At 43.3% G+C, this 27,726-nt stretch overlaps 1 protein-coding gene across 2 annotated transcripts in view; it reads right to left on the bottom strand.

The window, feature by feature from the left end:
* Positions 1-21,648, bottom strand: part of MAP4K5 (mitogen-activated protein kinase kinase kinase kinase 5) — a 525,125-nt gene extending 503,477 nt beyond the window's left edge. The window contains exon 1 of one of the 2 annotated variants that reach the window (XM_085626992.1): positions 21,163-21,648. In XM_085626992.1, coding sequence (XP_085483118.1) covers positions 21,163-21,270 — 108 coding nt within the window. In that variant the 5' untranslated portion in view covers positions 21,271-21,648. The remainder of the gene's footprint in view (positions 1-21,162) is intronic. The other variant, XM_085626993.1, reaches the window with a different exon arrangement.
* Positions 21,649-27,726: the final 6,078 nt, after the last annotated feature.

The raw sequence follows: 27,726 nt of genomic DNA, 5'->3' as shown, positions 1-27,726 counted from the left end.
AACGCTGTTTAACATTTACATGGCACCGCTCGCCCACGTCGCCCGACTGCACGACCTCAACATCATCTCCTACGCCGATGACACCCAGCTGATCCTCTCCCTCACCAAGGACCCCCATACCGCCAAAACCAACCTCCACGAAGGAATGAAGGCTGTCGCCGAATGGATAAGTAACAGCCGACTAAAACCGAACTCGGACAAAACGGGAGGTCCTCCTCCTCGGATCCACCCCTTCGGCCTGGGACGACTCCTGGTGGCCGACCGCACTGGGAACCATCAACCACGCATGCAACTTAGGGGTTATCCTCGACTCCACACTCTCCATGACTAAGCAGGTCAACGCCGTCTCTTCCTCCTGCTTCAACACCCTCCGCATGCTCTGCAAGATCTACAAGTGGATCCCCACCAAAACAAGAAAAACGGTCACCCAGGCCCTCGTTAGCAGCAGGTTGGACAACGGAAACGCCCTCTACGGAGGAGCCTCGGTCAAACTCCTGAGACGACTTCCAACGCATTCAGAACGCCTCTGCACGCCTGATCCTCGACATCCCTCGCCACAGCCACATCACTCCCCACCTGAGAGACCTGCACTGGCTCCCCGTCAACAAGAGGATAACCTTCAAGCTCCTCACCCAAGCACACAAGGCACTCCACAACACCGGACCAGCATACCTCAACAGATGACTCAGCTTCTACACCCCCACCCGCCAGCTCCGCTCTGCCAACCTCACCCTCACCACAGTCCCTCACATCCGAAGAGCGACCTCGGGAGGCAGATCGTTCTCCCACCTCGCCGCCAAGACCTGGAACACCCTCCCCACCCACCTACGGCAGACCCAAGACCTGCTGACCTTCAGAAGACTCCTCATGACCTGGCTTTTCGAGTAGTAGCAGCACTCCCCACCCCCCAGCGCCTTGAGACCCTCTCGGGTAAGTAGTGCGCTTTACAAATGATTGATTGAAACATAAATGTGCTTGGTAAAGGTATGCCCTCACCACCTTAATAAAACAAAGAGCTCCATTGTGTGTCTTTTTCTGTAAACAGTTGTACAGTATGCTCATTACTTAACAAGTCAGGGGTGCCGCTATAATCGTTATATAAAAATTAGATGGACTAGTTTTAAGTTAAAGGTAACAATGCACTATTATGTTTTTTACTTCCCACCTCTACACCTCGCCAGATGCAGGACTGATGAGGAGTTTTCTATCCCTTCATACCTGATAACTGTTGACTTAAGACATTCCACCTACTGTTTCTCTCAATCTCTTGACTCGCCAGATACAGGAACAGTGAGGAGGCCGCCATCCCAGCATTGGCGAGATAATCATGCTTTGTAAATTTGTAGTTTTTCCATTGGTCCAACCCTTACCACTTCAACTTTTATTAAAATGTAACCACGAGCGAATCTGCAACTTTTAGATATGTAACTCTAATCACTAGTATCTGTAGCAAGTAGACTTTTGTACTTACTACCATTTTTAAGTGAGTTTAGAATTTTTTTGTTTGTATCTTTTATATTAATAACAAACAAAGGGGTCTTAATGAATTTAAAGACCTACCTCAGGTTTAGTCCCCAACCTCAACATATAAACAACCAGAATAACCCGGGGGTCTATTCACCGATTACCAGTCTACTAAGTGTGCCCACAATGATCATGAACCCATATCTCCGCCAGAACAATTACAGAGCAGAAACAATACCCTTACGAGTGGTTGGATTCCCATCAAACCCGTAACCTTGATCAAACTTATCATCTGGGTTTCCAGCCTTCCATCCACTTCCCCTCTTGATCATAGAGGGTTGAGATGTGGATTAGATCATGAAGGGGTCTTCAGAAGAGACCACAGAAAAGAGAAAGATTAGGTACAGACAAACCCTATAGAAGTGGTCCTACAACGGTGTTACAATGGGAATGTTTTGTGCAGCGCAAAGTTTAAGTTCAGATTAAAAAGGATTCATAGCAGAAAAATATTTTATTAAAGTATCTGTTATAATCCTCATTAAAAACAGTGCATACAGGCAGTTTCATACATCACTGCCTGTCTATATGGTCAACGTGTTTCAGCTGACGGGACTGTTAGTCCCTGGCTTTCATCAGGACCTACTGGTGGTATTGCTACTGCAGCGGTGTCTTACGTGTAATAAGTGTGAAAAGTTTTTGCAAAAAAGAATTTTATAAAAATTATCTCAAAGTGCAGATTGGAATGAATACAACCTCACCTATCGAATGTATATCCTCTGAATCCACAGGGTGTAAATATACCTGGAACAAGAAGATCGTGCAAGGTAATGATACATTGAGTCACACAGTAATCACTTGTTAATGCAAAACACTTTGCACTGCACAAAACATTCCCATTGTGACACCCTGTTGTAGGACCACTTCTATAGGGTTTGTCTGCACCTATTCTATCTCTTTTCTGTGGTCTCTTCTGAAGACCCCTTCATGATATAATCCACATCTCAACCCTCTATGATCAAGAGGGGAAGTGGATGGAAGGCTGGAAATCCAGATGATGTTTGATCAAGGTTACGAGTTTGATGGGAATCCAACCACTCATAAGGGTGTTGTGTCTGCTCTGTAATTGTTACGGCGTAGATATGGGTTCATGATCATTGTGGGTACACTTGGTGTAGACTGGTAATCAGTGAATAGACCCCCGGGTTCTTCTGGTTGTTTATATGTATCTTTTATATAACTCATGTACTCAGAAGTCCTTATCTAATGTAACTGGTCCTTTTGTAAAGCGCTCCGACACCTTTGGGTAAAGTTCGCGCTATATAAAACTGCATTAAATAAATAAACAAACAAACTGGGGAGGTAGGGACGGGGGGTACATCTCCGGTAAAAAAAAATAAAAAAAATTGGGATTTTAGGTTACTTGAGGTACAGCCGAGTCACGCGAAAAACCAAAAACATGAATGGGCAAATAAAGTAAATTCGCCTTATTGCTTTTGTCACTTGGGTAACACAGATGGGCTTCTCCGCGGGTTCTACCCCCTCCATGCATTCTGTCTTTTGGTTGGAGGTACCAGCACCATTGTCTAGGACGAGTGTTTAGCTGTGTTGGGGGTGAGGGGCTGATTAGCTCACTGACAGATGCCTATCTGCTCCATTAGCAATGCTCACTGCGCAGTCAAGGGATCGCCAGCTGCTGAGCCCAAACCCACCTGCCCCCGTCAACCCGCCGTGCGCTCTCCCTAAAACATCTCAGGGGGGAGTCCGAGCCGGGCCCATGTTGCCTTGGCTCTCATTTCCATTGGCTCTTCTGTCATTGCGATCAATTATTGGCCAGGCCTCATTGGTATATGGGCTGTCTTTCTATTTCACGCCCTGAGGAGGGTAAACTTGCAGTCAAACTAGGGTGCCAACCGCCCCTAAAAACAGCGGGCACGCTCTCCTTCTAGACCATATGGCAAATGCAAGCATTTTACGCACACACATGCTGTTGTTTCTTTCATATTAACATTTATTGGGGGGCTGCATTTCTTGGCGCACATGCCGGAGCTGAAACTCACGTTACAAGAATTGGTTAAGGAGCATAGTTTTAATTTTTTTCCGAAACTGAAAATAGATTAGGTGATGTATACGATCTATGTTTCAGAGCAGTGCAGGGGTGTGTGTGTGTGTGTGTGGGGAGTGCTCGGAGCCTCAGTGAGTGGCAGAACCGAAGAGGCCTGACCAACCTTCGCTGCACTTTTGCCCTAATCACTGTTTGCATATATTCTACAGACCAGTTTTGTTACGCCCCCTCACAGAGAGCCTCATACGCCGCAGCTCCCATCTCTAACCCTTCGCAAAAAAAAAGGCTGGAATAGGAAGCCGCCCGGGCCGCCGCTGCGGGGCGCTTATTGAGAAATTAGCACCTATAAGTCAAATTATTAAGGAGTCAAGAATGGGGGTGGTGGAGGGTTTAGGCTTCACCATCAATGTGACGTAGCAGCCTCGATGAGCACTTAAAAACAACTACTACTAGCACTATAAAAAAAGCATAATAGCTAATTTATTTTAAGTTCTTTGGACTTGATCCTTCTCTAGGAATTATTCAAATGTTGAATTTGCATGCGCACCTCCGACCCCTGCTTACTCTTCGAAGGCAGTCACCCTGCAAAACGCCGGTTTTCTCATCAATTTAAAGATGAGGGAACGTGCGTTTTGCTTTTATTCATTCTGTGGATGTAATTTACGAGTGGTACCTCATTACGGTTAAATCACAACAAACTACCAGCAACTACTAAAAAAGCACGGCCAAAAGGGAACCCCGCGGAAAGCGGACCGTGCTGAAAATGAAAATAAAAAAAAGAGTGCCAACAGACTTACAAAGGAGACTGTGTAACTCCGCCAGTAAACGATCCAGTCCGGGTGGGCGGGGCCAAAAGGGGACAGGGTGGTAACAAGGAGGGACTAAGAAGCCTCCTTTACAATGAGAAGCCACTGTTTACCATGCACTATGACGCAAGCCAATAGGAATCATGGGCGGGGCTTCAAGTCCCCTTCCGAAAGCGTATTGACGACAATAAGCCTCGCAGAGCGAGGAGCGCATGCGTGCTCCAGCGCTAGGTCTGTGAGACCTAATAAATGAAGTATTTACTTAAAGCACTAAATTCAGCATTTTGATTTAGCAGCTCTCTCAATAGCTGTGATGATTTGCTTCCTTGTTTTTCAGACGTTGTCACAGGTGCAGTAGTCTTGACAAAATAATGATAAAGATACACATTTTCCAACAAAGGGTGGCCTGTGACTGATTTTAGAATGCGAAGGAATATGTTGTATGGTTGTCTTCTTAAAGACTATGGTTTAAATTTGCTGCGACAATTTATTTTTACTATGCTTAGATATGGATGCATCTTAAGAATCTCTTATCAAAAATGAGTGGGCCAATCGAGAAAAGGATACATTTATCCCAAAAAATATTTATGAGCACGGTCGTCTGCATCAAGCAGGAAACTCAAACATTGTAATCCAGCAATCAAAATACTGTCCCAAAACATAGTAACACCTCAAGCAAAGAACTGCACATGTACGCAAACACGTTAAACATATAAAAAGACAAAAAAGCAGTTTTGTTTTCCAAAGCAAACAAAAAAAAACATTCATGGTATGGTTTACTAAAAAGATATCACAACACAAAAAAGTACATTCTACAAAACAGTTGCCTTCTTATAAGCAAATCCAGCTAGGAAAAACTAAAAGATGGTATAAGTGAACATACCAAGAAGGCATATTTCAAATTAAAGCGTGGCAAGGCCCAAAACAGTTAACAAATATCACAATACCATCACTGCACAAAAGATCACAGAATGCCTTGTACCTGGAAGGCTCACCATCAACATTAACAAAAGCACTTCTAATACCATCAATTCAACATCCCAAAGCATAACACGGGCTACGATGATGGAGTGAACCTGCAATACGACCGGAAACTTCATAAGAATGCAGCCATACTTGGTGCATAGAGCCAAGTGAAACCTGAAGAGGATAACAGCAGAAAAGAAGAGCAAGTTCCAATAATACTGCTGCACTCTGAGGTTACACAGGCAGGGAATGTATGGAGGGGTGGGTTCGGATTCAATGAACACCACCTGAGACATACTCACCAGACACCAACAAAAAAAACACGTCAAGTCATGGAGACCAAGATGCTAAGCACACTATGCTACTATGTCTAGGAGTCAGTAAGGAGAGTCACTAGAGACAAAATGATCTTCTCAAAGCTATCTTTTGCGTTCAAGTCGCATGACAAGAAATGTCACTGCCCCCAGACACCATACCAGATGTAACAAGCAGAGTGCGACTGCAACAATATCAGTGGCTTTCCCTCACAATAAAAGTCACCAATTGCACACATGTCCTCAAGAGTACCCACAGAAGGCCTTTATGTACTTCAATCGCAAAGGATAAACCAGCCTGAATGTCCTTGTATCTCGTACAGGGCCTCTCCATGGCTGATGCACTTGATAACATTTGTGAAAGATTCTGAATCCATGCTTGGTTGCAATAGGTGAGGTGCAGTTGTCCTGTCTGAGTTGGTGAGGATGAGTTTATCATGCGGGTTCTGGTCGGCTGGCAGTGGTTGTCAGGTGTGCTTCCATATCAATCATCTCAATGAGATTAATTTGAAACAGAAGGGCAGGTTCTAGCACTGTCCAGAGTGGAGGTGAGTTGGCAATCATATTGGAGTATGTCTTCCCTTGCTTTAGATCAGCCTGGATTCTCCTTTCTCCAAATTGAGCATGGTTTTCCCCCACATGATTGATGTGGCTTTCAGTCTGCCGAGTACACTGCAGCAGAGACAGTTGCTTGGTGGTACCAGCTGCAATTCCACTAGTTTGTGTGCCAGGACGGAAATGCATCCTGGTGCCTTTCTGCAGTTGAATGGAATGGGAGCAGCTTGCAGGTGTGTCAAGAGAGAAAGGGCGGATAGGGCTGGTGCCTCGTGTGTCCTTGTGGCTATCCTGGACTTGAACGGATGTAAATAGAAAACACTGTGAAAGCCCAGAGTACTCTGCAGAACCTAGGTCAAACAAACATATCAATAAAAGGGTTCTGTAGAGGGATAGATTGAACCAGCGGTATTCATTATTGGAAATGCAACTCAATTTGCAATCATGAGGTCTTTCCCAAATTCTTTCAGTACATTTTCCTAATAGAGTGCTTTCTGTAACATTCAAATGCAGACGTGTAGGGATGCACAATGGTGGGACTTTCAAAGTATTTCTTGAGTAGGTTTTACCAATTTACTAGGCATCATTAGTGTGTTGTATTCATAGCATACTATTGTTTCGTTCAGCACAGCCCCAAGTGTCGGTTACATCTTGCAGTCAGGGTGATCTATGTGTAAAGTGGCATAAATATTTATACTGTGTACAGATACGGTTGGCATACTAAAATGTGGATTCTCTTAAAAAATCTGCGTGGATTGTGCTTTCCTTCAACAGTGACGTTTCTGATCATAGTTCTGTGGTAAATAAAAATTCCTTTACCGGGACTGAATTTGATACAGAAACATTATAAAATAGCTCAGTAAAATGAGAGGCAGAATCCGTGATATTAGAGTTTCGGAATGGGCTTTATTCCGGTGATCGATTATAATCGGATGCTTCAAGTTCCATCACCACGGGGGTTCAGGAAGTGAAGTACATACTTTATTGACAAGAAGTAACTTTTATAGTACATTCATTATAATGAAGTGAATACAGTAGGCGTAACAATTGATAAGGACATTGACGTTTGGTCTGTGTAACCGAAAATGGGTGTAATAATGAGTAAAAAGGAACATGATTGGTTGTGATGTAATACATAGGTGGATCTATAAGATAATACTTGGCATAGATGCGCGCGCAGCAGTATGACGTATAATTGACGTGTAACTAGGGGGTGACGGGGTCTTGACATTTAGCTCTACATGTGGAGACAAGAAGTCTGGGGGGTCAAGTCAACCTAATCCCAAATCATATCTAACATCCTATGTTTAAAGAACTATGTTATCCATAAAAGAAGGACTCTCGAACAGAATCTATTCTATACTGACTGTGCGTGCGTGTACAAGCGTCTAAGTGTCTACACTGAATGCGAGGGGGTAGGAATATTCCATGGTAACAGGGCTATGAATTACTTGCATGAGGACAGAGAAGATGGGCCTTTTTGCTTGGTAACTGGAAGAATGTTTACTTAAACTACTAGGCAGGAATGCATCGGCTGAGGGGGAGGCAGATAATTCGAAGGTGAAATACAGTTCTTGGCAGAGAATGGGCTGATGTCAGGCTTCGTGAGCTGCGCAGAGAATGAGACAAAGTTCATGGTCACAGATGCAGGCTCAGACTGGAGCTTTCAGAGGCAGAAGGCAAGAAGAGTTCGATGACAGAATCAGGGCCTACTTGCCTGGACTGTAAAATGGCATAAGTGAGCCATATAAAGGCGGTGGCCTTTCGTACTTAGGAAGGGAATATCCGGCCTATTCATGGCGGATCTGACAGAGGGCATGTTGACGGTGGACGCACATGTGTTTGCGTCTTCATAACTGGAACTGGAGGGAACATACATGTACTTGTGATTTATACATGAAACCGTTGGGGTCCAAGATAGGGGACATAACTGACCAGAAAAATCCATATTTCCACATTCCCTCCTTGTCCCCTACTTGCCCTTCAAGAGATATCAATCTTCATCAATCCATTGATCTGTTCATATAGCATCATTTGTTCTTCTTTCTTCTTCCGGGATCTTGAATGAAAATCTTGATGTGGAATGCACGATGTGGCACACAGACCACAAATCGCTGGTCCACATTGTAGACATAGACAGCAACTGAATAGTATGAGAAGGCCAATACCTAGGAAGGATAAAACTCTCCATCCCCAGGCCGATACCGCATTCCAAAACCAACTGGACCAAGTCCAAGTGCCTGGGTTCTGGTGTATCTGGCTTACAATCTTATGAAGGCGAGTGATGGCTTTATATACAGATGGCGAATTTTCTGGTATGAATACGCAGCAGCTTGATCCGATGACCCTACAAGCTCCGCCCCTATCAGCCAGGATGACGTCAAGGACAAGACGATTTTGAAGCACAACAATCCGCATAGCAGACTGCTCTTCTGTTAAATTGCCTAAGGCGGAAATAGTCTCATTCACTACTGCTTCAAGGGTTCTAGTTAATCTACGTATCAGCTTACTATTAGTAACAGTACCTATATAGGGAAAGATGCCTTTATTAAAATCTACATACTTGTCCCATGCCGTCTCAGTGTAATCGACAATGGGGAGATCTCTCCGTTCTCTGTTGTGTACTAAATGAATATTTCTGTAATAATCAGGAGGAGCTAGGAAAACAGGTGGCAAAAGGAATGCAATGTAGCAGGTACCATCCCAATCTAGAGGTAGACGCATATATGCAGTCTGACCACATAGAAAGTAGGAGTGGCGAGAAGCTCTAAATGAAGATTTTCCTTGATCACTGAATTCTACTATAGTAGTGCATTGACTATGGCCCATATGTATGGAACCAACCTTTCTTACACACAATTCACCTTTTGCTGGGAATACTGACATGGTCGGTAAGACTAGCTCAACTTCGGATACGACATTTAGAATCATGAGATTAGGTGTAAAATTACCTAATCCATACACTTCATTTTCTAGATCAGTTCCTGTTCTTTTGGGGCGACCCTCCTTGTCAGGGTAGCAGACTTTGAGTAAAACTAGGTTCAGGTTTCCCCATATCCAATGATCTTGGTAAACTGCTGTGTCTGAGTCTATGGAATTGATTAAACTGAACCATGCTCCACAGGAGCCATTGTGTGTAAATGGGTGTGGAAAGAATGGCAGGACTCCTTCATAATTCTGATAGGGAGGGAGTCGGCCACACACCCAACAATTAGTAGCATTACTAGTCTGATGGGAATGATGTAACATACTAATGAAAGTGTTATTGCGCAGCGCAAGTCTATAGGACAATTCATGCGGAGGTAAGTCACTAAAAGAATGTTCAGCAGCAACATTATAAACATGTCTAGAAATAGGGTAATATATGTGCAACAACATACTTGTAATAATTATTAAAAGACTCAATAAAAACAAAATTAATAATGTCACTATGCAGTGGCTACGCAGTGATTTACAATACGCCTGTCGTTTCAACATTTTTCGGGTATTTTCTCTACTCAGGTCCAAGGGATACATGTCAGAGACAATTCAACCGCTTCACCTTGGAGAGGACTTAAACAATCAAATTGCTCGACTTGGTGGGCCTAAGCTTTAGTTTGTAATTTTCAGATTTGTTCGGTTCAACAAAAGGGAGTTTTGTATCAGTCTGTGGAGGAGTGCAGGGCACAATGTCTATATCCGAGGATAGTCCATGACATTTCTTGATGTGGCTTGAATGAATCCAGCCCTTGCGGCCCTCGATCTTCACGGCTGTTCTTGTGGTCAACAGGACCAACTTGGGTGCTTTCCACCTGGGCTCCAGCTGAGTCTTTCGGTCGAAATTCCTCACAAAGACAAGATTACCCGGAACAACGTCATGGGGTTTCACCTCAGTGTTGTCGGGAAAGGCTGCAGCTACCTGTGAACGAGAAGATTGTAGTGCAGACATCAAGGAAGCCAAGTAATCTGTCAGCATATTACAGTCAATATCAGTTATTTTGCGTGGTATAGGCGTCCCCCACATATTTGGTGGTCTACCGAAGATCACCTCATACGGGGATAGCCCTGTTCGTGAATGTGCTACCATTCTCATGTAAAAGAGTGCAACGGGTAACGCTACTACCCAGTCGATACCTTTTTCTCTGCATATTTTGGACATTCTGATTTTCAGTATCTGGTTATGTCTTTCTACGAGACCTGCTGCTTCGGGGTGTCGGACACAGTGGAATTTCCACTGATATCCTAACAGAAGTGAAACGTGTTTCATTAATTCGGATGAGAACGGCTGGCCGTTATCTGAGTAAACAGCACGTGGTAAACCGTATCGTGGGAAGAATTCTCGAACCAACTGTTTGGCAGTAGTCGGGGCAGTGTAATCTGAAACCGGGTATGCCTCCGTCCAACGGGACAGAGCGCAAACAACTACGAGAACATATTTGAATCCTCGACATCGTTCCATCTGGATATAATCCATCTGTAGGACTTCAAAAGGGTGATCAGGAGGATGAAATCCACCCTGTTCTACGGGAACACTTTTTCCTGGGTTGAACTGGCAACAGATCATACAGGTACGGACCTTTTGTTTGGCTGCTGCTCGTAAATGTTTATTAAACCAAATGTGTTGAATGCTGTCTAGCATAGCTTTTTCTCCTAGATGTGCCGGACTATGTATAGTGTTAATTATAACTTGGACCATTGAATCAGGAAGGAACCATACAGACTTTTCCTTCATCATCCATCCTTGGTCCGTTTGGATCCCTCCTAATTCAGTCCATTTCTTTATTTTGTCTGGTGTAGCATGTGTCTGTATGTCAATTACGTCAAGAGTAGGATCTTTAACTGTCATACAATGTGTCGGCATCGGGACTATTGTCTTTGTCATGTCGGGAGTTTGAGTTTGAGCAGTCTGTTTAGCCGTTCTGTCGGCTAGATCATTGCCTTGGGAAATGATATCAGTAACTTTCGTATGAGCTTTACATTTCATAATTGATATTGCAGTAGGTAGATGTATTGCATCTAATAAGGCATGAATGAGGGGTCCGTGCTGAATGTGGGCACCGTGGGAAGTTAAATAACCTCTCTCTCGCCACAGCACGCCGAAGTCATGTACAACTCCGAATGCATAACGTGAATCAGTGTATATGTTGACTTTTTTATTCGTGGCTTGAATACAGGCTTGTGTCAGAGCGATGAGCTCTGCGGCTTGAGCTGACAAAGTATTTATACGATTAGTTTCAATGACTTCAGTATCTGTTGTGACTGCGTAGGCGGCTACTAACTCTCCTGTATTTGTTCTCATGCATGAACCATCTACATACAAGGTCAGGTCTGGATCTGACAATGGGACATCTGTCAAGTCTTGTCTGGGTTTTGTCGTTATAGTAATAACTTCAATACAGTCGTGGGCTAGTGGGTCTGTTCCGACTACTGGTAAAAGTGTGGCAGGATTCAATGTGTTACAGCGTCTGATTTCTATATGTGGCTGAAACAATGTAAGCTCGTATCCTGTAAGTCGCGCTATAGTCAAGTGTTGTGTTTGCGTTCTATTTACAAGAACCTCTACTGCGTGTGGTACTTGAACTGTCAATGGATGTCCTAACACTATGGCATCGCTTTGTCTGATTGCTAAAGCTGTTGCTGCTACTGATTTTAGGCATGCAGGCAAAGCCTGAGCTACGGGATCTAATGTACTAGAAAAATAAGCACATGGTTTGTGTGCTCCTGCTTGATCCTGTGTGAGTACTGACAAAGCAGTACCTTCGCGTTCTGTAACAAAGAGTGTAAACTGTTTTCTGTAACATGGTGTTGCTAAAACAGGTGCTTGACATAAAGTTTTCTTTAGGCTTTCAAAAGCTTGTGTATGTTCCTGAGTCCAAGGGAGGACAGTCGATGTGGCTGCCTCCTGTGTTGTCAACTGAATGAGTGGTTTTGCTAGAAATGCATATTGCGGGATCCACTGTCTACAGTATGAAGTGAGGCCTATGAAAGCCCGCACCTCCTTTTGTGTCTTGGGTATTGGCATGTTAGCTATTAACTGAATGCGGTCTGGTGTAAGCTGCCTTCCCTCCTTGGACAGCGAGTGTCCAAGATAAATAACTCGCTGGACACAGAATTGCAGCTTAGAAGGGGACACCTTGTGCCCTTTTTCGGCTAGAAATTGTAAAACTGTCAGTGATGCTTTTTCACATTCAGGTTCGCTTCGGGCGGTGATCAGCAGATCATCGACGTATTGAAGCAGAGCAGTGTTAACTGGCATGTGGATACTGTCAAGTTCTCGTTTCAGTGCTTGGCTATAGATGCTGGGGCTTTCTGTAAATCCTTGAGGTGCGCGGGAGAATTTAAAGCTACGTCCACTTAAACTAAATCCGAACAAATATTGGCTTTCCGGATCTATTGGGACGCTGAAAAAGGCATTCTTGAGATCGATTACAGTGAAGAATGTCGCTTCGGAATCAATAGCTGTCAGTAATGACGAGATATCTGGGACCACAGGGAATTGTGGCACAATGCATTTGTTTAACTCGCGCAGATCAATAACCAATCGATATACTGGCGGGGCCTTCGGATCTGTTCGTTTAAGAATCGGTATTATCGGTGAATTACATATATTGGAGTCTGTTTCCACAACTACTCCTTGGGCAATGAGCTCGTCAATGATTTGTAGTAAAGCCACTACAGCATCTGGTGGTAACTTGTATTGTCGCATTCGTGGTAGCACCACTCCTGCCTTTAATGTGACTCGATATGGTGTAATATTCATGCATCCAACATCAGTAGGGCCTTGTGCCCATAGACGTGTAGGTAAAATCTGTAATCGGGGATCCATGTCTCTAGACACATAGTGACCTTTAAAATCACGTAAAAACAATCTTACTCCTTCCGGAGAACAACATATAATAGCTCCTAGAGCTTTTAACGTTTTTATTCCTAATAGATTTTCTGGACATGATTTAGTAAGCAATAAATCTGTAGTTCGGGTCAAAGGTCCTATCGTAAGTGGCAGAGGTTGTGACACTTCATTAACAATAGGTTTTCCTGAAAAACCAAGGGAAATATTCTGTGAGCCTGAGAGGGGTGCCCCTGGAACTTCACTACGTTTTATGGTCGTTCGACTTGCCCCTGTATCGAGTAGAAATTTTCTATCTTGGCCTAATAATTCACTATGTACATAAGGTCCTTCTTGGTCTACTGGGATTTCAATAAGGGGTAAGTCAACTTCCCTCTCTAGGCTTGTTCATGCGTAACGCTGATACTCGGGATATTCATACTGTGCGGTCTGATACATTTGTCGTGTTGTTGTTTGTGTGGCAGCAACAGGCAATGGGGGTGCAGCTGGCACAAACTGTATTGGCTGTTGTGCGGCTGGCATGGCCTGGGCATGCTGCATAGCTCCTTGTTCATTCTGATCTTGTCTGAGCGGCCGTGATCTTTCTTGTGTTTTACCTATGGCGATATTATGTTTTAAAACTGGACAATCGTGTACGTAATGGCCTGGCTTTTTACAATAATTGCATGTCCCTTTTACAGGTCCTGCTGAATCGGAATGCGTCATACCCCTTTTATGCCCTTCAGCTGGAACTGTCTGGGAAACTAACATTTTCATTTTCGTGTCTTTCATGCGTCTGTGTTCATGTTCTTGTTCCTCTCTAATTCTATTGTGATGGTACTGTAACATTTGTAACATTTGTGATGGAGTGTTACCTTGCCAGGTACTCTCGAATTTTAATACTCTATTCTTTACTGGGGGCAGAGCATTTTCTACTAATTTTGTTACAAACAGATGTGGGTATGATTCGCTACTTGCTTTTATGCCACTATTTATACCAAAGCATTTTTCAAATCGGGCATAGTAATCACTAGTGTCTTCATCTTGCTTCTGCTTACAGGCTGAAATTGTACCCCAATCTTCCTTTTTCGTAGTTAATAAACGTGGCAGTACCTGTACTAGTAATCCTGGTAATGCCTTAGTTTTGTCCCCAAGCCCTGCTCTTGCAGTTCGGGCCTTTTCTTCAGCTTCTAACACTGACCATTCTATCTTTTGTTCTCCCACCTCCCACTCTTTTTCCTTGAGTTTTTCATAAATGCCAGCAGGCATCAATACCTTTAATATTGTCATAATGTCGGGGTAGGTATACTCTCCCATGAGTAACATGTCTTTAATTTCTCGGTGAAAACCCGCTGGGTCTTTGTCATGACTGGGTACCACTTTCTTCATTTGTAACAATTCTATTTTCGATATGGGCGTATATACAAATACGCGTTTAAACTGATTGTCCTCACCCTTTATTGGGTGCACTTCTCGTAAGGGATTCTGTCTATCTATGTGATACGTAGTTCTTTCCTTGACGGACAATGGGACATGTTCTGAACATACAAAAAGAATATACTGCTTTCTTGATTCTAGAATTTCTTTAATTAATTCAGTACCTGGACCTCTCCATTTATTCATAAGTAATTCAGTCAGTATGTCAGGCAAGGGACCAGGGTCCGAATGCTGACTCCGATATAGTATAATGAGTTGTTGAATCATATAAATCCCAGCTAACCTTTGTTCATCTGGGGTAAGATTCAAAAATGTGCGTACTACTGTATCATCACTATATTTTCCGGGACTGTCCACCCAATGGACAGCTGCCCTGGCTAAATCTTGTTCATCCATAGAATCGAGGAAATGATAACCCCTTCGTTCTCGGAGTAGTTTGTCGGCGGTTTGGAACGAATGCTCGTTAGACCTTATATTAATTGTAGGTATTTGAAAATTCCTGTTATTATCTGGACATATCGGATGTATTGAGTCAGTATGATATCTAGTCTGATTCCTATTACAAGATCTTCCTCTACCTACATAGGCTATGGTGTCCGACTGTCCTGTGGGCAGTCCTGACCCTTCTTCCTCGTTTTGTTCGAACTCGTCTACCTCTAATCGCTCTTCGTGTAGGCGTTCTATTTCTTTACGGATCTTTCGGCACATGGCTATTATACAATTTTGTTTATCATGTCTCCCTTCTGATATATTCTGGCTCCATCTTGTAAGAATTTTCATTACTTCCGGGTCTACCCCCGGTCGGTCTTGATTTCTGATCACACAGTTTATGAGGAAACGTAACAGTTCCCCCTGTATCTCTACTTTCTGGTATTCCATAGCCCTGTAAATACATTCTGGATCTCGCCCTGTTTGGACAAAATGATATATATTATCTAGATGCGCAGTCATTCCTGGTAACTTCGCTAAATACACTGCGGCTCGTCTGATACGCAATGATGCTAGGGTCATTTCGTCCTCTATACCGGGCACCGGGTCATATCTACAATCTATAAGAAGTTCCTTAAGCGCACGGGCACTAAGGAGTTTGGGTGTACGTGAATGCGCTGACTCTTGAAAAGTAAGTTTATTTATTCTGGGTGGCGTAGAAAAGATATTGGTAGCTCCTCCCGCGGCCCCATCTGGGGCGTCGGGTGTAAAAGGATTCGTCGAACGTGACACAGCAACTACAGGTGTGGACACAGCCATAGAAGTAGCTGTAGGAGCGGATACAGAAACAGATGTGCTTGCCGGAACTTGTGACTCGATTTGTTGCTGTAGGGATACGGGCACTGGATCTTGGCGTTGAACCTCCCTGGTATGTGGTCTATGTGGGGCGGAATTAGCATACTCGGGAGCTGCGTCATCTAAATATGAGGAAAGAAAAACATCTTCTGCGGTTCTAGGATGCCCCTTAGGATGTACCTTTATTGGGAACAATGGGGTTGGCAAGTCTTTTGGTGTTTCTGGAGCAGCCTTAGGTAATCCTTCGGCCAGGAGGGGATACATACCATTCATAAGGGCATTTCTTTGTCTGTCTACTTGTTCTGATTTCACTCGGATACCTTCCTCAATTAATAGATTCTCTCGAACTTTATTGGAATTCTCTTTACTCTTCTCTTCCTGTCTACGTGCTTTTTCTGTTCGTCTATGTGATTCTTTACGCCATAATTCAACGGCGTCTTTCTGTGACTGTCTGACTTTTCTTTTCCATAACTCTTCCTCGACTTTCATGATGCACTCTGCATCCCAGGTCCCCGCTGTGGGCCACCTCTGACTTTCTGGTAATCCCTTGGTATAGTCTACCCATAAATCAAGAAATAATATAGCGTCTAAGCCATGTTTGTGATACATAAAGTGCCCTGGAGTGTCCCTAGGAGGAATAGGGACGGCTTCTTCGAGAACCCCTTTTCTGGTAGTGATCTGTCTTAATTTCGAAAAGAGCGGCATATTGAGAACTGACCTTATACTTGATTTTGACCTGATACTTGAATTTGAACAGACTTAATACAATAAACACGATAATGAACAGTCATTCATACCACGATATACAGAACATACTTAAACACTTTAAACATTTAACATTAAACCTTTAACTGAAACAACAATGATGATCGTCTGCATAACTAATCACCAAGCTTAATTCTCGACAATAACTAGACAATAACTAGATACTTCGGAATACTTCGGAATACTTGATATACTGCTAAACAGTACAGATACACTGCTAAAACAGTGCAGACCGGATTTGTGTACCCAAACCCGTCTTGACCGGCACAACCTATGTGCACGTCAGAAATGCCTCCCCAGCAATGGTACTCACCGGGTAGCTTCGGAAACGGAAGGCCTCAGTAACTTGAACTTGAACCGGACTGGACTCGACTCGACTCGTCGGACACTGGGCTTGACTTCGGACTGGTGGGTCTCTGTATACCTCGGATCTTGCTCTCTCAGCTAGGCTCTGGTCGGGATACTTCGCACTTCTCACCGCCTCGTCTGGGTGTTGATCGCAGTCTCAGTCGCCCCCGCTTGACCGGAGGGAGATACAGGAAATCCTGCTGGTACGCGTTATTGTCCGTCCAGCTGTGGCAGGAGACCGGGCCTGCAACGCACCGCCGGCGCGTGAGATGAGAAAGTGTCCCTATTCGGGCGCCATCATGTGGTAAATAAAAATTCCTTTACCGGGACTGAATTTGATACAGAAACATTATAAAATAGCTCAGTAAAATGAGAGGCAGAATCCGTGATATTAGAGTTTCGGAATGGGCTTTATTCCGGTGATCGATTATAATCGGATGCTTCAAGTTCCATCACCACGGGGGTTCAGGAAGTGAAGTACATACTTTATTGACAAGAAGTAACTTTTATAGTACATACATTATAATGAAGTGAATACAGTAGGCGTAACAATTGATAAGGACATTGACGTTTGGTCTGTGTAACCGAAAATGGGTGTAATAATGAGTAAAAAGGAACATGATTGGTTGTGATGTAATACATAGGTGGATCTATAAGATAATACTTGGCATAGATGCGCGCGCAGCAGTATGACGTATAATTGACGTGTAACTAGGGGGTGACGGGGACTTGACATTTAGCTCTACATGTGGAGACAAGAAGTCTGGGGGGTCAAGTCAACCTAATCCCAAATCATATCTAACATCCTATGTTTAAAGAACTATGTTATCCATAAAAGAAGGACTCTCGGACAGAATCTATTCTATACTGACTGTGCGTGCGTGTACAAGCGTCTAAGTGTCTACACTGAATGCGAGGGGGTAGGAATATTCCATGGTAACAGGGCTATGAATTACTTGCATGAGGACAGAGAAGATGGGCCTTTTTGCTTGGTAACTGGAAGAATGTTTACTTAAACTACTAGGCAGGAATGCATCGGCTGAGGGGGAGGCAGATAATTCGAAGGTGAAATACAGTTCTTGGCAGAGAATGGGCTGATGTCAGGCTTCGTGAGCTGCGCAGAGAATGAGACAAAGTTCATGGTCACAGATGCAGGCTCAGACTGGAGCTTTCAGAGGCAGAAGGCAAGAAGAGTTCGATGACAGAATCAGGGCCTACTTGCCTGGACTGTAAAATGGCATAAGTGAGCCATATAAAGGCGGTGGCCTTTCGTACTTAGGAAGGGAATATCCGGCCTATTCATGGCGGATCTGACAGAGGGCATGTTGACGGTGGACGCACATGTTTTTGCGTCTTCATAACTGGAACTGGAGGGAACATACATGTACTTGTGATTTATACATGAAACCGTTGGGGTCCAAGATAGGGGACATAACTGACCAGAAAAATCCATATTTCCACAGTTCTATCGGAGTTTGGTTGCTAGAAGAACCTGGCTTGGCAGTTCGGGGTGGACAGTTCCCATGAGGCACAGGGTTGTGACTGATTTGCATATAGCTGGGTCTGATCTGAGGTGGCAAAGTGAGCTAAAAAATGATGATGGATTAAACCCAGATCTGTGACTGGAGGTGAGTGTCTGAAATGTTTCAGCGCTCCGTCCATCATCTCCTTGTGTTTGCTAGAAGAACTTCCCATGTTTGCATGGCGATCCCCATTTATGATGCAAAGTATATAAACATGTTATTAGTTATATAATTAAAGGATCTGATTTAGTGCCATTTCCACATCATCGAGCCATCTTCATCTGGACTATGTTTGCGAACTTCGGGTATATTACACATGAAATTGAGTGGTAAACTGTTTGACACAAGTCTGCTTCTCTACTGTGTCAAACAATTGCTGAAGTTTGTCTGCATGAATATAACAAGACCATGTATGCTGTGACGGGACCCTGCTCATATGACTTTTTTAAATAATGTGCTAAAATAGATACAGGATTACATACGTTGTTAGATGAAACTTCTCACAAATATAGCTTAAGAAGCTGATCTTGTTTATCCAGCTATGGTTGTAACTCCGAGAAATTTGGAAACTGCAGTTCCACCCCCCCACCCCCCCCTCCCGCCCCCCTCACCCTACATTACCCCACCATGGTCGATTCAGCTCTTAACTGCGTGACATTACAGATAGTGTCAATCCAATAACCTTCTTTGAATCTTAAAGAGATCAAGCATACCAATTGTGAAAGTGCTTTCTGAAGTCATCACAAGAATAACTGGGAACTACCTCAGTGAAAACCACAGCTTAATGTTACTAACGCTGCTTAATATTAATGAGCTATACGGAAAAGATAAGGTCCAGAATTGTGTGGTTAACTGGCGGAGTATGAAGACGCACCTTTTGCATGAAGCGTGAAAACATACGTTTTCTGGAGTTCATTAACCTCTCAAAAAAGTATATATCAATCATAAACATCTCACAATTAGTGCTCGAACAACCTATATTTTTCATAAAAAGTGCCCGAGCATCCATTTTATGCTGCTACAAGTATAATTTCATTCAATGCATTCGTTTCTATGAATCACTCCTTGAGAAAAATAATCATGTTAATAATCATAACAATAGGGTGGAGTCACACAAAATTCAACAATCCATAAATGACACCAATCACACAATGTAAGCTCATTTACAATTACATTTTTATGTAAGCCCAATAACACCATCAATAGTATAATTGACACAAAATGCCAACTTTTAATCAAAGTGGCCATCCAAACGCTGAACCTATCTTTAATTGGTCCCGTGACTCGCCCAAGAGCACCATTGTCTATATCTTAGTGAGACTGTCAACTTGTTTAGATTAATATTTCAAAGATTTTGGGTGAGCATCCTCCTAAAATATTGCGCGTTACTTTGTTTTCTTATTCACGTTTATCTTTTCAGCATGTTTAACTTTTCTTGGATCGCTTAGTGTGTGTAATGGAAAGCAACCAAAACAGCAGCATTAATTTACACTTAAACCCCGAGTTGAAACGTAAAATCAGTATAAATAATGTAAAACATGTCAAGCTTGCCAGAAAACATCGACAAGAGTAAGGAAAAAACTTAAAACGCAATTCTCATTAGAGGACATCGGTCCTATTGATGTGTACGAATACTTATTCTGAGATTCCACCTCTACTATATAGGTCTAAACTCGTCCAGAAATGTCAGCAATTTCACATAATTACAGATGAGTTTGTGATGGAATGGAGTTCAAAATTCCTCACCGGATTCTAAATGTCACTTTCATCTGTTCACGGCCAATGCACACTTGCAACAGAACGGGCACTTCGATGTTGTATACTGAACAAAAAAGTCAGTTGAAGGAAAACAATGCAGATAGGATGCACCCAAAGGATAGCGTGGTTAACCTTCAAATAGCCCCATGTCATGCTTTTTAACATGCTGGAAATTGTGGCCTGTACCGTACCAATAATGGAAATCTAAATAAGGGTATCACCAAGGACGTGGGCGGGGGTGTGGAGGGGGCTTCTAGCAGTTTTGTATTCCAACATCCTGTCGGCAATTTACGCACACACAACCTAGCCCAGCTATTTTTCACTTCAATTCTTATTAAACGTTCCTGCCTTTGGATACATGCCATCGGTTTTTTAACCCTTAATACTGTACATCTGCTTAAAAAAAAATAATAACACTCCCCTCCCACCCAACTGGCTGCAGCAGATTCGTCCTTTTATACAGAGGGTGATATTTGGCTAAGCACACACGACGCTTCGCTATGGGTCTCTTCCATTCCGAATCCAATGGGCTGTTATTTGCATTCTGCGATCAAGATGAGAAAGCAAAAGTGCAAGTAATTGAAAAGCAAATAGAAAAACAAGGTCTAGGATAGCCCTGCACACCTGCCACGCAGTTTTCAACGTCCTCTCCCCAACACTGCTCACGGAAAACGTAGCTACTGCAAAAAGGGTACCCAGTTTGTTTTCTAAACTGTCTTAAGAGATGTATTCAATTAAAAGGTGAAGTGTTTTGACAGCCAAATCGATCATGGGAGGTTACAGCCCGAGACGCCACCAAAGGGTGACACCAAAGGAAAAGTGGTCACATCTGCTTAAACTTGCAGGCGCTGCACTTAAAATATAAAGGCCGTGTACATCCTGTGCAAAGCCTTCCTCCGACACTACAGGGGAAGCAGTACACAAACTACAGCGCCAGTTAAAAGCTAAACAAACTCCAGTCTGCAGACTTCGTTAAGTCTCCAGCACCATTACACTGACAGGGCTGGTCCCACCCTCCGATCCCCTAAGCCGGACTCCCCGAATTGGCGGATCATGATGTCATGAAGTCACTCACCTTGTACACATCGCCGTAGGTTCCGCTGCCCACCTTCTGGATGAGTTCGAAGTCCTGCTGTGGGTTCCTCCTAAGGATGTCGGCGCTCGGCCGCCCCAGCCCGTCCATACTCTGCGCGGCGATGGCCCAGCGGGAGGGACCCGATCAGTGCCCCCTGGCTCCGGTTCACTACCGGCCACTGGACCCAAATAATACAGCTCTGAGGCGACGAGGCTTCGATGCAGGCAGAATCCAGCCTGCTCCGGCAGCGGATATATGAAAACTTCTGGAACTCTGTCTGCCGTTGCCAGGGCTCGGACAGTGGCCCTTGAGGGGCTTTGTCTGAGGTCCCCACAACTTTCTCAACAGAGACACCGGCACTTTGGCATAGCGCAGACAGCTGTGCCCAACTCTGCCAGGAAACGTCACACGCAAGCCACCCAGCACGCGCCCTGCTCACTGACACCCAAGAAACACATCTTCCGTTTCTACTCAGGCGTTTCTGTCAGAGAACTTTCACTGAAAACAAACAAAGGACACGAATGTTCGAAACCCAAAAGTAACACGACGGCCATCTTGAGGTGGGCGGGAGTAGGCTGAAATCCGCAGGAACTACAGAAGAGTAGAGCCGCTGTTAGAAACGCTTGTTAAAATATGAGTCGACGCTATAAGTCTCCAGAATCCAATGCTGAAGAATATTAATACTAATTATTTGTAGAAAGACTATTCCCAACAATTGTTAGATTAACATTAGAGGCAGAAAAAAGAATGATTTGAAGTAGTAACTAATATTTCGTCTTTCACTTTTGGGCGTGCTTTTTCTAGGCTTTTCGCGTTCGTGTAGTTATTCAGAGGTTGGCAACACAAACGACTGCTTTGCAGCGTAGCCCGTTTTCCTTTTCAGTACCCTACATCCCCCCATTGTGAAATCCTCGTGGACCAAAGTCAACAAGTTGTCTCCGGTTGAAACATTTTAAAAACACAAAAAAGCAAAATATTCAAACTTGTATTTGCTGCAAAAGAAAGAACTGCAATTCTGTTAAACCTTGAACTCGCAGTTGCTGACGGTTTCGTCTTGGGGATTAATCCTATTCGTACAACAAATAATGGCAAAGCAAAGCCAATAGGTAGGACACTGGCTACCAAGCCTACAGATTTGCCAACGTTTGCTTTTCTTTTGTCATGGTTTTTGCACAACTTTTATTGCTGGGTTAGCTGGCGGTTTCGCTACGAGTTAAATAAACATTAGCTAAATACAAAAATATTTTTGGTGTTAAAAAGCACATTTCACAATAGTAATACCTGCTAGGCTGCTACTCGGTGTGTGGACGTGCTACTTGCAAGAGGGCAGAATGCTGTCACATAGTAAAGTTAGGCAATTGTTGCAGTGTGCAGACCCATTGCCCCACACTGTATGCTACAGTACAGTTAGGCTTGCGCCCTTTCCAAGAGCCATTTGTTATTGTTTTAGGAGTCTGCAAAGGCCCAGACATGATACTGAACATTACTTTAAACAAAATCGAATGGTTTCTTTTGTAACATGAGTTTTCTGCTATTGTTTCCTTTAATGTATTAGTTAGGGGTTGTTAACAAAACTCTAGACAAAAGTGCTTTATATTTATATCTACGGTTTGAAGTATGTACAGATAAGGGCTAAAAATACTCGCTCAGGTAATTTTGCTTATTTTTGCAGAATACCTGTCACGTTGCAACCCTAGCTGTCCTGGTGGTTATCATTAGTACTTTTAATTATAACATGCGAAAATGAAACAGGTATTCGGCTCTAAAGTAAAAACCCTGCTCCATCAGCTGCAGTGGGCGGAAACAAATATAAATAACACAATAACAGACAAACAGAGAGGGCTGGCTGAGAGCTCATATAAGTAAATACATTATATATATATTTTTTTTGTAAAATCAAAAAGTCTTGGGGGCATATCAGCAAGGCGAGGCGATAGAATTATCGCCTAATTAGCAAGCTCACGCTAACGTGTGAAAACTTGCGTTAGCGTAGGAATTCCTAACGCCCACCTTTGCATCTCTAATGAGATGCAAAGTGGGCGTTCCTGACCTGACATGACAGGAGAAATCTCGCTAAGCGACATTTCTCCTATCATCAAGCCCCACGCTATGAAGCATAGCGGCAAGAAAAGTAGCAATAACTCCTGTTATCGCTACTTTCCTTACGCCTGCTTCAGGACTGACTTAGCCATGATATCCTATGGAAGATGGATATCATGGCTAAGTTTGTGGGGCCCTATCAACAAGCTAACGCCACATTGCGTGAGATTATCGCTGGGTTTCCAGCGATAATCTCACGTTAGGCAGTTAGCGTGAGGATTTTATCACTTTTGAGATAAGCGTTGCTAATAGCACGCTATCTCAGCGATAAAAATCCACGCTAGCCGGCGATAATTATCCTAGCGCTAAGTGCGCTTAGCGATAATTATCGCCGGATGTTGCTGATATGCCCCTTGGTTACTCTACTACACTAAAAAAGCACTGCCTAGACTTAGGCAAGACCATTACCTACGTAAATGCTTGGGCTGTTCATGTCACCAAAATTAGAGTCAGTGTTTCCAGTTTGGTTATTACGTTGGATACATTCTGTGGCAAGAATTAACTTCTTTCCCGGGTCAGATCTTGTTTGATTAATGTTTACCATTGTATCAAAAAAAGGGGTTGGGGAGGAAGAGGATACACTGAGTTTGACCTCCTCTACCATTAACATGATAACTTTGTTGCAAATGTTTTTGTAACACTTGCATTGTGCCAAGGATAATTTCTCTCTTCTGTATTTGTAGTAAAAACAACAGTTGATGGACAGAATGCAGAACAATGTCATACATTCACCCCAGTACAGAGATCTGGGCCTGAATCCATCGTTTTTTTGCTCACCATGCCATTCCAGTTTGAACCCAGCCATATGCAAATCAGTCTTGACCCTGTGCCTCATGGGAACAGTCCAGGCCGAACTACCAAGCCAGGTCCTCCCTGGACTGGAAACAAGCATCCTAGGACCGGTTTCGGGGTTTCACCCCTCTTCAGCCAGGATAGCTTGATTCCAGTGGCATGGAGGACCTGGCTTGGCAGTTCGGGCAGGTCTAAACTGGGGTGGCATGGTGAGCAAAAGAATGATGGATTTAACCCAGATCTCTTGACTGGGGTGAATGTTTTGATTTGTTCTACATTCCGTCCATGAATTGTGTGTCTTTTGCTTTTTCGCCCTAAGTGCGCCAGGTATGCCCAGACGTGGGACCTGGGCTCACTGTGCCACTGAAATTAAGCTATCCTGGCTGAAGAGGGGTGAGACCCCGAAACCGGTTCTAGGATGCTTGTTTCTGGTCCAGGGAGGACCTGGCTTGGCAGTTTGGGCTGGACTGTTCCCATGAGGCACAGGGTCAAGACTGATTTGCATATGGTGAGGTCTAAACTGGGGTGGCATGGTGAGCAAAAGAATGATGGATTTTACCCAGATCTCTTGACTGGGGGTGAATGTTTTGATTTGTTCTGCATTCTTTCCATCAATTGTGTGTCTTTTACTTTCTCGCCTTCTGTATTTGTAGTGTCGCCTCTATGAGAAACCTATCTAATTTGCTGTTTACGTAGGGGGACCAGGGATCACCTATCTAATTTGTCCTTTAAGTATGGTGACCAGGGGTCCTAGATTTACAGGAACAGTCTTGTTTTCCCACCATCTGGCCCATTACATATCAGTAAATTTAGCACATGTCCAAGGGTTTTAGAGAGGGAGAAATTAACACAAAGTGACACATGTTTTCATGTGTTCCAATGCAGAATTAACATTCCCAGCAGAAAGCACTTAAAGTTACACAAATATTAGTTCCTGTAAAATTTACATTGAATTCTCCTTAGTTCCACATTGTCTGTGTTTTCTATTTTACTGAGAGCTGTGAAGTCAATCTGTTTGTCTCGGCGATGCAAAATTGTAGTCCCATTTCTAGTTTGTTGAATGCTTTGGTTTTTGGGTTTTCAAAATCAGATCATCCAAACTTTGAGGTTTTCTTGATTATTGCACTTACCACATCTCATCCAGTGATGTGGAGTTCCTAAGTACAATTAACAGTTTTAACACAGAAATAGACCATGTGAACTTGTAACTGTCCACTGTACTTCGTCTCACTTACAAGACTAGTAGGACTATGGTTTAGCCGTTTAAGGTTCATCCAGGAGGAAAGAATCCACAATATATCATTCAATGGTTTGAGGCAAGGAACAGAATTACGTTCCACTGAAGTATTTTAAGTTCTATTAATGAAACCTGTAGTATTGGGTTTCATGATTTTCCGTCATCATGGAATGTAGAATGTAGCCTGGGAAATTTGGTGGGAGGAAGCAGCAGTTGAACGGTGGCAGCAAGAGGTCAGGTGTGGGAAAGAGCACTCTGAGATGGCTCTCCGTATCGGTATTACCTGAAGCATATTTGTGATATGTACCTGTGTGCTGATTCATTACAGAAACCCTCAATTCTGACCTCAGCCTCTTCAATCTTGGGAGGGGATCTGTAGAAATTAAGGTGTGTCCTCCCATGCACAACTATACTACCATACATACATTCACATATATTTCTCATTTGCATTTACACATTTGCATGCATTACACTTTCCTCTCTGTTTGTATTAGTATGTTGTCCACATTCGTGTACGTGCTGTTGCTCCTTTACTCGAGTTCAAAGTTTGAGGTAGTTTCCTGTCATTGAGAAGGATGGAATTCAGTGCAAGTAGCCTCCTATTAAACCCTATTCTTAAGGTTTCTGTGTGAGGTTCTTCATTCAATACCACATCATTTGATGACAGGTTCTTCAGGCGGAGCCTACCGACAAGCCCCCTCTCCCTCCTTCTGCTGAGCTGTTGGTTTCTCACACTTTCATCAGAACTTCTTTCCCAGGAGTCCCAACTCTGCAGATCAAGGACACCACTTTTGGTTACGTGACAAAGTAGATGATGCAGTTCTAACAGAGGTGCATTTCACCGGCCATTCAGGTCCAGAGATAGCATTGCATCATTTCCATAAATGCAGGTACAGGTATGTATGCTCACTGTTAAAAAACCAATGTTATCAAACACCACATTTCCATCAACAATCACTGGTGTGCGTCCCCTGTTGTAAGCCACTAGGCAGGAACACATCTAGTGGGTTGGCCATCTTGTGTTATTGCTTCTAATGCACTGGAGAGACGGTGTGTCTTTTGTGTTGATTAAAGAAGAGATAATTGTTCCCTCTGTTTTAAAGTAAAGGAAAGCAGCACAGTATTGAACCTCTCTAAGTGAGCAGCCTCTTTTGGGAGTTCCCTAGTAAGTTATAAGCACAGCTGTTTCTAAACTGATTTCACACACTCAAGTTTATGGTCAAGGCTCATTAACAGTTTCATCCAGCATTTTTCCCTAATCATTATTACCACAGAAGACCAAAATCATGCTGTGTTTTACTTAGACTCCAACTTGCCTGGCAAACCAAATATTAGATAGGAGAAATGGCTCAGGGTATTTAATAACTATTTTCTCACTATTGAGGAGGAGCCCTTTGACTGTAATTAGAGCTTCCAGTTTTCAGATAATCCTGATTAAAACTTATAAAACTCTTCAATGGGAATATATGTTTTTCTGTGGAAACCCAAAAACACTGTTTTTTGTTTTCGTGGCCTCTGGTGTCAAACCGTATAAATGCAGTCCTTCTCTCTAAGCTCTTTTCTGGGATGGATGCTCCCCATATGACCCACGTGGACCATGCTTAAGCCACTTAAAACGTCCTTGTGGTCAGTACCCGTAGGACCTAATTCCACTCTCGTTATGGGAACATGGCTCACATCATATTGCTTAATTTCATTGTTCCCTGCATGATTGCTGTGTAGTGGCCAGCAAGTTCACAGCTGAACCCCCTGCAGTATGTCAGTCCAGATCGAGGAGCACCTCCATGATTTTATCCTCCTTCATTGAAGGAAGGACAGCGCTTTGCTTCTGAAATCTCAGGAATTATGATTGTGGCAACAAAGACTACTCTGCATATAGATGCCTCCAGAATCAGTGTCTTTCCAAAAGCACACTACTCAACATGCTGTTCTGATTGTCTAAAAAGCATGTCTACAGGAACGGCATCCTTCCAAACAGAAATATCAGGGGATATATCATAAATATGTTCAGTGCCCATAGGTCCATGAGCCGTTTTTGGTAAAACTGTGCTGCTTTTAGTGCATACATTAACTCAGAAAATATATGAGGTTAGTACATAAACCGTAGACAATACTGCAGGTATGTTCCTAGTATGTGCTGCAGATGGTGTACTTTCAGCTAAAACAAATGGAAGGAGCCATTCTAAGCATGCAAACTGATACAATCCCAGGATCACCATGTTCAACTTTCAATTCTACTGCTTCCATACCAAAAACATGCTAGGAACTTATGGCACCAAAAAAAGGCTTGAAACTTGGCAACATCACCTATACAAAACACTCAGACCCCATTTAATAGAAACATATTGAGCTGTGCTCGTTCTTACAGTGAAGATATAAAATGCACTAGAACAGTGCCTATTGCACAAAATACAAAGCTAAAGTGCCTTGTACAA

This window comes from Triturus cristatus, chromosome 9 (assembly GCF_964204655.1).
Source record: "Triturus cristatus chromosome 9, aTriCri1.1, whole genome shotgun sequence".
Classification (NCBI taxonomy): domain Eukaryota; kingdom Metazoa; phylum Chordata; class Amphibia; order Caudata; family Salamandridae; genus Triturus; species Triturus cristatus.
This window is presented reverse-complemented; position numbering and strand designations above follow the sequence as displayed.